At 52.4% G+C, this 10,787-nt stretch overlaps 1 protein-coding gene across 1 annotated transcript; it reads right to left on the bottom strand.

Annotated features, from left to right (window-relative positions):
- Positions 1-204: 204 nt before the first annotated feature.
- Positions 205-5,288, bottom strand: SOX8 (SRY-box transcription factor 8). Its single transcript, XM_058035454.1, has 3 exons — positions 4,622-5,288; positions 3,295-3,533; positions 205-2,601 (listed from the first exon to the last, which is right to left on the bottom strand). The coding sequence occupies exons 1-3, from the start codon at positions 5,062-5,064 to the stop codon at positions 1,868-1,870; spliced, it is 1,416 nt and encodes a 471-aa protein (XP_057891437.1). The 5' UTR covers positions 5,065-5,288; the 3' UTR covers positions 205-1,867.
- Between the last annotated feature and the right edge of the window lie 5,499 nt (positions 5,289-10,787).

The raw sequence follows: 10,787 nt of genomic DNA, 5'->3' as shown, positions 1-10,787 counted from the left end.
TCTGTATTTCAAAAAAAGACATCTCAGAGAAACACAAAAAGCGCAGGGAAAAGGAGCAAAGAAAAAAAATCCAGACTAAAAGGGAAATAAATCCTTGATGAAAATATTTTATTCTGAAGATTCCATCGCCTTGCAAGCTGTTTTCCCAGGTTTTTTTCCCAGCATAGAAAATAGTCTCAAGCAGAAAGAAAACAGAACACGTCCTTGATAAAAAGCACTTTTTAATTTTATCAAATGGATCTGTACAAAAGTTAGCATTGCTTAGTCAGAAGCGAGTGAAGAGAACAGATCAGTAACAACCAAAAGTCTTTCAAACTTTATACAGAAAAATAGATTGCATAAAAATGAGCTTTTTTTGTCTTTTCCCCCAGCCCAGCGTGTCCCTCCCTCCCCCGCCACGAAAGGAAATATGCAAAAAAATATTTTTTAGAAAAAAGAGTAGGAAACGTAGAAAAGGTAAAAAGATGAATAACCTCTGAAAGGTGGGTTTAGATTTACAAAGGCTTTTAAAGGCACGAGTTCCCATAAAATAGATGGTTATTTATATGCTCAGCATACAATGGAAGAAGTAGAAATATATCAATGAAATATTAGTCTAAAAACTAAGTACCCTAAACCCATTTTTTTTAGTGGAGGAGATTTTAGTTTCACAGCTTGATGGATGATATCTGGTCCCTAGAAGCCAAAATTAAAGCAGAAGTCGCTCGTTTCTCATGGAATTACAGCTCCTTTAAAGTAGTCCTGGTTCTGAAAGCCTCCGAAGACTCCTGAAATCCGATTTTAACGGCCCAAAACGGGTGGCCAGAAAATCACCTGCCCTTTTCAGGCAGCATTTGAGCCTCCCAGCAGAATTAGTAATTCCCCCCCTCGTTATTTGACATTCCCATTGGAGTTTCCAGGCGGATTCCTTCAGTCCCTCTCTCCAGCACGGCTCCTGCAGCGGTTCCAAAATGAAAAAAACCCAAAAACCAAGGAAAATCTATAGACTCATAACACCAGTTTATTGTATCATCTCCACTATTTTTTAGGCTCCCTCCCCCATCTTTAAAATCTTTTAAAAATTCTACTTTTTTTTCGTTTTGCACAAAACGACTTCATTAATTAAAAGACAAAATAATACAGAACATAAATACATATTTAACAGATTAAAAAAAAAAAAAACAAAACCAAAACAACCAAAAACATTTGAAGCTTCCAAAACCAAAAAAACCAAAACAAAATGTTAATTACAGCCAAACCTTGCTTAGAAGAACTCCTGACTAAAACAAAAAAAAATAAATCAACAAACACTTCAGACACTGAATTGGTTGGTCCCATCAGACTCTTCCCACGGGATTTTTCTGGGATTTTGGGGCTCATCCCTGTTGGTCCCAGTGAGTTCCTGCCCTCAAGGTTGGTCCGTTCCTCACATTGCAATAGACCCTGAAAGTCTCAAACAGATTTTTTGTTGTTGTTTTGTCTCCCCCCTCTCTCTCTCTACCTTTTGCACTTGGCCAAACTTCCAGGCCCAGCAAGTTCGGCTCAGTCCAACATTTTGTCCTTCATTTACTCAAAAGGCATCCCCGGTCCTTTTCCTTTTGTTTTTATTTTTACCTCTTGATTTTTTTGTTTTTTTTAATTTTCTGTCCTTTGTTTGGTTGGTTTTTTTTTCTCAGTTTTTTTGAATTACTTAAATCCTACGAATCAAAGAAAAGAAGAAAGCAAAAATAGAGCTCTGTCCTTTCGGGGGGAGTTTCGAAGCAAGGTGGCGACCAGCACAAAGTTCCCAGCGGCTCAGGAGGCACTTTGGAACACTCCACGCTCTTCCTCCTCATTCCTTCATTAGTGCATAATTCCAGGGCAGCCTCGGGAGGCTCCGGGGAATCCTTTAAGGCCTGGTCAGCGTGGTGTAGACGGGCTGCTCCCAGTTGGCGGTGGGGCTGTGCGCCGGCGGGATGGACAGCCCGTTGAGGATGGGGGTGGCGTAGGGGCGGCGCGACGAGTGGAAATAGGGGTACTGGTAGAGGCTGGAGGCGTAGCCGGGGTAGGGGTTGTAGTAGTTGGAGCTCTGCAGGTCCGTGTAGTCGCACTGGGAGCTGGAGAAGGAGGCGGCGGCGCTGGCGGCCGGGGCGGCCGAGGTGGCGCAGGCCTGGCCGCCGTAGGAGCCGTACGAGTCGGAGTGCGCCGGGGAGCCGTGCGGCTGCTGCTCGCTGTAGTGGCTGGGGCTCAGCTGCTCCGTCTTGATGTGGGGCCGCTGCTGCTGGCCCGGCTCAGGGGCCGCGGGCGAGGCCGCGGCCGGGCTCTTGTGAGTCCACACCTGCGCGGCCGCGCCCGAGTGCGCGTACGAGGCGCCGTACGAGGCGGCCGCACCGGCGCCGTGCTCGGCCGGCAGCGCCGCGTGGCCGTTCAGGGGCAGGTACTGGTCGAACTCGTGCACGTCGAAGGTCTCCATGTTGTTGATGACCTCGCTGCTGAGCTCCGAGATGTCCACGTTGCTGAAGTCGATGTTCTGGCGGCCGCTCTCCACCAGGCGCCGGCCCTCGTGCTTCAGCTCCTGCTTGCTGCCGTGGTGCAGGTCGGTTTTGGGGGTGGTGGGAGGCGTGGGGGGTCCGTGGGGCTGGCCTGGGGACGGAGGGACAGCGAGGTTTCAGCAGTGACCACAGAACACCTGACTCCTTCACCGTTCAATAAATGGGTTTCACCTGTCTGGTATTGCTCCCTTTGGGGATTCAAATCTGCGGCACCGTGTCAGACATGGAATGTCCCCCCCTGTGACCATGTCAGCCCTGGGATGAGCCTCTCACACGGGACATGGGATGAAGCTGGGAGCACGCTGAGCCCATCAGGATCACTCTGGGACACAGCAGGACACACTTGGCAGCACCAATCCCCCCAAGGGGTGCATTCACAGAGGGAAGCCCGTGATGGAGCTCATCCTCTCCCTGTGGGTCCCAAGGCAGAGGGACCCAGGGCCATGATGCCAGCAGGGTCTGAGGCTGCAGGACATTCACAGTGCTTCTAAAAACTGTCAGCACACCAACTCCCAGTGCTGGGAAGCTCTGCCCCAGGACCCCTTAGTAGCCCATCATATAATTAGCCCAGAATAATTAACTCTCCCCATCCAGGGACGCCGGGATCCCGGTGCTTTGGCATTCCCTATGACACAGCCAGCTCTAAGAGCACTCACTAAGGAAAATCATGGCCACGCTCCCAAGCACAGCTCTTGGGACAACAACTCCCCCACGGTGGGCAGCAGCGGGATCCCATCCCACCCGCAGGGCTCGGGATCAGCGGGAATGCCGCCCTGTACCTTACCTGCGTGCTCGCCGTGGTGGTGGGAGTCGGCCATGCCCCCCAGCCCCGTGTCGGCCTTGTAGAGCTGAGTGCCGGCGTGGTGGCTGAGCTCAGCCCCCGAGTCCGAGTCGCTCTGCCCGGCTTTGACGCTTTTCCTCCTCCGGGGCTGGTATTTGTAATCCGGGTGATCCTTTTTGTGCTGCACCCTGAGCCGCTCGGCTTCCTCCACAAAGGGACGTTTCTCGTTCTCGCTCAATAAACTATTTTTTTTGGGGTGTTGGTTGTTTCAGTGAGGAAGAGAGGGGGGAAAAAAAACCAAAAAGCCAAAATTAGGATCTTTTCCTTAGAAGTTTTCTTCTTGTTTTTAGACTCGCACACCCCCGTTTCCCATGCACGGATCCGAGTACCCGGCAAGTTAACTACAAAATTAATTTACTGTGGTAAAAAGGAGTTAAAATCCACGGCAAAAAAATGGATTAAAATATCAACTACAGCAGCATGGAAAACCCGACCACTACAGACAGGGATAATTGGGCAAAACAAAATCCCCCTTCCACATTTCTAACAGAATTACAAAACACAATTCCCATGTTTGCCCTGCAAATGCCACCCCCTCACCGCCACAAACATTTCCAGCTTTGTTTGGTGCTTACAAAGAAACCACCAAGGCACCAGGGATGGGATTATTGCTTTCCAAACTCTCTGCCCCCTGCCCACACCTCTCTTTGCAAACTCTTGGAGAGGCTCAAACCGCAGCGGGAGCATCGCTGGCCCGAGCGGGCAGGAAAAGATGGGAATTAGGTACAGGCAAACACCACGGGAGAAACGTGGCTCGGGGAAGAGCCTTGGAAAGCAAGGCGGGCTCGGATGCTGCTCAGCAAATAAAAGTTTGCATCCCCGGGCAGCACTGAGCAGATAAGCAGGGAAATTAGGAAGCTCGTTAAAATAACTGCTTAAAAATGAGTTTAGCTGCGTTTATAGCTTGTAAAGCATCAAGCGAGCCAAAAGGAGAAAAAAAATTAGGAAAAACCATAAAACAAGTCATTAAAAAAGTCTCATCGCGTGGGGATGGCGAAGCCGCAGGCAAGGGAAGAGCTTGCGCATCTCCGAGGGAAAATCCGCCCGCGGCAGGAGCGAGGGTGCCCAAGCCGCTGCTCGGGGGATTTTTCGGAGCAGGCACCGCTGTGTCCTTCGCGGGATGCTCGGGGAGAGGATGGTACCTCCCTTCGGATCGCTCCGAGAACCCCAGATTAACAAAAACAAAGCGGGCAGAAGCTTTACAGAAGCGCTGGGAGGGGGGTCCGGGCGCGCAGCCCCGCGGAGGACGCGGGGTCGGGTCGGGACTCACCGCCAGAGCTTGCCCAGGGTCTTGCTGAGCTCGGCGTTGTGCAGATGCGGGTACTGGTCCGCCAGCTTCCTGCGGGCGGCCTGCGCCCACACCATGAAGGCGTTCATGGGCCGCTTGACGTGCGGCTTGGCTTTGAGCGATCCGTTGCCGCGGACGGGCATGGGCACCAGGCTCCAGTCGTAGCCCTTGAGCACCTGCGAGACGGCGTCGCGGATGCAGGCGGGGAAGCGCTCGTCCACCTCGGCCGCGTCCACCTTGGCCCCCAGCGCGGCGGCGCCCGGCGGGCGCGGGGCGGGCGCGGGGGCGCAGCCCAGCCCCTCGGAGCCGGCGGGGGAGAGCGGCGAGTCCGAGTCCGAGTCCACGTGGGACATGGAGCTGGTGGTGCCCGCGGGGCTGCACGGAGCCTCCAGCGCTTTGTCGTGCTCCTCGGTCATGTTGAGCATCGGCGGGCGGCAGAGCCGGGCCGGCCGCGCACTGTGCCCGCCCGGGGTGGTAAGGGGGCCGCGCACCCTGCGCGGGGCGCCGCGGGATAAAGGAGTAAAAACTCTAAGCTCTAGGAGGAAAAAAAAGACGCGAAACCCTCAAAACTCAGCTCAAAATCCGCGCTACCCCCCGCGCTCCGCAGCCGGTCCTGCCGCCGCTGCCGCCGGGGCCCCGCGCTGCCCGCGCCGCGCTCCACGTCCAGTGCGAAACGGGGCCCCTGGCAACAAGTTACTTTAAGGGCAGGGCGAGCGGCCCCGCCTCCACCGCCGCTCGTCATTGGTGGAGAGGGCGCGGCGATTTGCATAAGGGGCGTGGCTCTTCACAGCGGGCCCGTGCCGCCCGCCCGCCGCCTCAGAGCTCCCGCTCCGCCGGCCGGAGCCGCCGCCAGCGCGGGGTCCCGCTGCCCCCCCGGGCCCGGTGGATGCCGCCCGCCGCTGTTCCGGCTCCCTGCTCCGGCTGCCTCTTTCGGCTCCTCTGTGCTTTTCCCGCTGCAAATCGTCCGGGCGCTTCACCGCCGCGCGGTACTGGCGGGGACCCCCGACGGTGGGGATGTTTCACGCTCCGGTGTGCAGCCGGGGCCCGGTTTGCTAGCGGGGTACCGGGCAGCGGGTGCGGGTTACAGCGGCCGCGTCCTTTCCCCAGCGCCGCGGAACGGGGGTGGCGGAGCGGCAGCGGCTCCGGGACGGCGGAGCGGTGCCGTGGGACCGCCGGTTTTATTTTATTTTATTTTATTTCATTTCCGATCCCCTTTTCCAGGGGTTTTCGGGGCGGTCGGTGCGTGGCCGGGCGGGCAGAGCTCCCTGTGTGTCCCCGCAGCCCATCCCGCTGCCCCCGGGCCGTGCGCTCCCGCAGCCCCGAGCGCGTCCCTCCGGCCCCGCTCTCCCCAGCGGGCGAGTAACGGAGGAAATCGCGGAATCGCCGCAGAAAAGCGACACGAGACCCTCCGTGTCCCCTCCCCGACTCTCCCTCCTCTTTTCCCGCAGCCGGCTCCATCCCGAGCACCGGGAAGCGCCCGGGAGGTCCCGGCCGGAGGAGGATGCGGCACCTCGGGGTGAGCCTTTGGATGGGGCAAAAGGGAGGGTGACCCCCAAAATCTCACCCGTCTGTTTAAGCTGTCCCTTTCTAAGCCAGTCCTGGTCTTCCAGCGTTTCTTTGGAGCATTTGATTTTAATTATCCGCGGAATTCAGCCTTCTAATTGCGACTGGGAGGCAGAAATAAAAACAACTCCCCAAATTCAAGTTTTATTTGCTGCTTCCCCTCGGAAAAATAGAGGGTCACGGTATATTAACAAGGGAAAAAATAAGAAATTGGGCTTCAGGCGTTCCAGCGTTTAAAAAGTACCAAGAACACGGTGGTTTTTGTTTAATTATTGTGATGTGTAATAAATAAACCGTATGCTGTGAATTTAAATGTGTTTAAATGTGCCCGAATATTCGTCTGCCTTCTATGTGAAAATTAATTTGTTCTCTCAAATGGCAAAGCAGGATTTAATTTTATTCTTTTTATAAAAACCCCAAACTGTAATTTTCCCAGTTTTCAGCTTTCTGTTTGCAGAGTTACCACATGACATATTTGAAATACAATTTTCAAAGCATTTTAAAAGAAAAAATATTTTAAATCTCAAGGTAAACTAAATACATTGGACTTGCTAATTGAATAATTGAAATTTTCTTCTAAAATTTAATGAGATTGGGGATGAGTTTATGTTTCCCTGGGCTGTGGATTGGTGACTTTGCAATGCTGTTGGACACTTGGGAAAATCTTTTTTCCCCTCTCCTGTGACCCATAATTAATGCGTATTTCTATAAATCCTGTCTCATTAGGCAATTTACCTTGACTCACAGAATTCCAGTGTTTCATCTGTTTTATCCAGGTTTGAGTCCAAGCAATAATCACTATTTTTAGTCCATTTTTCCCAGTTCAGCCCCTCCTGCGGAGCACCTTCCTCGGAAGATCCCAACCTCAGTGCGTGACTGAGGCTGGGAAGGGATTTATGGGATGCTCGGAGTTCTGGAGGTAGGAATGGGAACAAGAACCCCTTTTTTCTGCTCCCTGTCTTCAGCTCCAAAGATCCCTGCGAAAGAAGCCCCCAAGGACAGGAGGAATTACAGACTTTGGTTTTCTCCCCTGCTCGCTGCTGCCTTCCAGGGCTCCCCAGCCCTGCCTGAGGCAGGGAATTGCATTTCCCAGCCCACAGGCTTGAATTCCTCTTTGTGCAGCACAGGTAGAAGGAGGAAGGTGACTTTGGGTGGTTGTTTCCTCTTGTTCCAGAGATGGGCTCGGGGATGAGGCCGTGCCTGCCCCCGCAGGACACGGGGCAGGGAACGTGTCCTGCTGCACGTCCCTGATCCCGCACCAACCATTCCGTGTTCCCGTGTCGCTCCTGGGGGATGGAGCACGATTCCCTGCCCTCACACAGCCAGAACACGGGGAAAGGAGGGAGCTGGAGCACCTGGAGCTGCTCAGGAGCTCTGGTTTCCTGAGAAGTTCGCTCAGCCATGAAATGGAATGAGATAATGCTCGGGGAACAAGTGGGTTCAAGTGGGGCCGTTTGTCCCGCGGGGTCTCACGGCTGGATTTTTGTATGACAAAGGCTGGGGATGTTTGCCCAGGGATGGGCATGGGCTGGAGCTGCAGGGCAGGATCCCACAGGCCTGACACAGCATTCCCAGGAAAAGGGTGCAGATCTGGGAGGGCACAACCCAGATCCCTGTGGCCCAATGGAGCTTTAGGAGTGCACCCAGTTCAGAGAGGATTTGGGGGAACAGATCCATCTCTTCCTGACAGAGTGGGCACAGCGGAGGCTGATATTTGGAATATTGCTTCATTTTCTGACGTGGCCTCTGAGAAAGTTCCTGGCCAGCTCAGGCAGTGTTTCTGGGAATCAGGCAGTAAATCCAAGGTCTGTGTGCCTGGCTCCATCACACTCCCACTTGGGAATCCTCAGCACCCCTGTGGGATGGAGGCTGCTCCATGTCCCATCCCGGTTCCTCTGTTCCATATCCCTTCCTCCTGCAGGAATAAAGTGTGTGCGTTGGCTCCAGAGCAGGCAGAGCCCTGCTCGTGCCAGGAAGGAAAAATTTCCTTTCCAGTGGCAGCCAGGGAAGGCATTTTTAGAGGATGAGAGCACGTGGAGTCTCTGGAGCCCGTGGATGTGCTCTGGGATGCAGGATCAAAACCCACCCATGTATGAATTACACATTAAATGTTAGGTGAGGTGTTGGATCTCTTCTTTCCTCCTGCACAGCACAGCCTGGATGGCATCTTTTCAAAATAATGGGGGTTATTGTGATTAATTATGATTATTGTGATTATTCATTGCTTGTCCTGTAGTACCACTGAAGGATCCCTCTTCTGAACCAGCCCCTCATTAACCTGCACTAATACACAAGAAAAAAAGGTGATTCTTCCCCTAAAAATCCTTTCCAGCCTTAATCCTGGAGTTAAAGATTAGATTTCCACAGGGAAAATTGGGGATTTTAAAGGGAAGAATTATTGCTGCTGGAAAGAAATGGCTTAGCAGAAGGAAGCTCCCGAATTCCCTGTGAGGTGCCCACGTCCCCTTCAGCAAGCGCAGCTGAGCACTCGGTGTGTGCCTGCATTATCCACAGCTGCACGTCTGCTCCCTTCAGAGCAGCCCCCCGTGCTCATGCTGCCTCCCAAGCTCCTGATTTCAGCTTTCTCTGCTCCCTTTCAAGCCAAATCCTGGCAGCCAGAGGGGAGAAAGGCCAGAGCTGAATGAACACAGAGCGATTTCGGGTGCCAGGGCCAGCCAGCGGGGTTGGGGTGCTGCTGGGGACAGCTGCTGGCTGCTGTGACAGTGAGGGCTTGTTCCCCTGGCACTCCTGCAGCTGGTTTGGAACACAGCAAAATAGGGGACGTGGCGTTGGGGGTGGCTGGGTGAATGGAGACGAGCATCAATGATGTCCCTGCCCGCCTGGCATTCATGAATCGCCTTCCCCTGGAGGCTTGAAAGGCTCCAAAGCTCGCTCTGGAATATCTTGTCTGAGTTATTTCTGCACTGTTTTCTTTCCTCAAGTCGCCAGATAAAAATAAAAGAAGAAATGGAGAAGTGAGCAGAAAAGCCAGCACAGGTGATGGTCCCCACAAAGGGATTTGTGTGATCACAGAGTATCTGAGTTGGGAGGGACACGCAAATATCCTCGAGTCACATTTGGGACAGAAAAGACGTCATTTGGTGTCCTAATCAACCGGTTTATCACATGTTTTTCTTTCTGAATCATCTTCCAGGAAAGCCAGGAAAAGCTTCCACTGCCTGTAATGTGAATTGAGTCCTTTTTAGTTTCACACATTTCTGCTGGTTTAGGCTTAAAATTTACAGCTTGTCCTGTTGGAAGGTGCTCCTGGTCCATGATGGGGCACGTCTCAGAGTGACCCTCGGCAATAAAAACCGACCCAGCTCAGCATTCCCCTCCCAGCCCCAAAGACTCTTCCCTTTTTGCTAAACTTTAACCTAAACCTTGCACTTTCCTGCAGTAATTTCCTCAATTATCCAGTTTGTTTTACAGACACCCCCGTTTAATGTGGAATTTGCTGTGAAAGACCCCACAAAGGAGGAAACCATTAGCTCCCATCTATTTAAATTTTCCTCTCCAAACCTCGTGGCTGATCCAGAACTGCACTATTCCAGTGGCCTTTAACAAACAGCTGATTTTTCCTTCCCTATACAATGCACCATTATGTGGCATTTTTTCTATTTTTTTTTTTCCTAAGGAGAACAATGCGAGCAGCAGTGGTGGGAAACTGGAAAAACAAAAGGGGCATTTAGAAGGGACTGGTTTAGAGGCTGGGAAGTGTTGAATAATGTTACACCTGATAGCAGATGCCTTCTCAGCGACCAGCACTGAGGTGTTTACTAAGGGGATACTCAATGTATGTTTACGTTCAAAAATACTATTTATGAACTCCATGCAGCCAACTGTTTGATGTCTGTAAATTATTTAAAGTAAAAATCATGGTGGTATTTTAAGCAGTGAATTTAGATGGGATTTTAGGAAGAAATCCCTCCCTGTGAGGGTGGAAGGGGCTGGGATGGAATTTCCAGAGAAGCTGCAGCTGCCCCTGGAAGTGTCCAAAGCCAGCTTGGACGGGGCTTGGAGCAACCTGCAAGTGGAAGGTGCCTAAAATTGGAAGTGGATGAGCTTTAAGGTCCCTCCCAACCCAAACCATGAGAAAAACATGAGGAATTGAACTTTAAATGAACTTAAATTCCCCGGCTCAGGCAGGGTCACCTGGAGCAGGTGACACAGGAACATGTCCAGGTGGCTTTGGGACATCTCCAGAGAGGGAGATCCACACCCTCCCTGTCCCACGGCGCTGCCACCTCCATGAAAACCAGTTTTTCTATAAATTGAAGTGGAATTTGTGTTAATCTGTCCTGAGCTCAGCCGGTCCGAGCATGGTGCTGACAACTCCAAGGCTGTGGATTCAATGAGAGCCATTCACTGAAGGGACTCCATCATCCTTGCCAGTCCCTTCTAAAACAGAATATTCTGCGATTTGGGTTCTGATTTAGCTTAGGATATCACTGCTCATCCTGTCACTGAGCACCACAGAACAGAGCCCGGCATTATCCTCCAAAACACCTTGGAAATATTTTAATAGATGTGATCCCCTCTCCCCTTCCCTCCTCCAGCCCGCCCCAGCTCCCTCAGCCTCATC

This window comes from Melospiza georgiana, chromosome 16, assembly GCF_028018845.1.
Source record: "Melospiza georgiana isolate bMelGeo1 chromosome 16, bMelGeo1.pri, whole genome shotgun sequence".
Lineage (NCBI taxonomy): Eukaryota > Metazoa > Chordata > Aves > Passeriformes > Passerellidae > Melospiza > Melospiza georgiana.
The sequence above is the reverse complement of the archived record's forward strand: the minus strand, read 5'-3'. Positions and strand labels throughout refer to the sequence as shown.

Bases quoted from the DNA above. Each gene is read 5' to 3' on its own strand.
- SOX8 (XM_058035454.1), bottom strand. From the start codon at position 5,064: ATGCTCAACATGACCGAGGAGCACGACAAAGCGCTGGAGGCTCCGTGC. The intron at 3,534-4,621 runs GTGAGTCCCGAC...CAAAAAAAATAG, and splicing joins ACCCTGGGCAAGCTCTGGCG to TTTATTGAGCGAGAACGAGA. The intron at 2,602-3,294 runs GTAAGGTACAGG...CTCCGTCCCCAG, and splicing joins CCACCACGGCGAGCACGCAG to GCCAGCCCCACGGACCCCCC.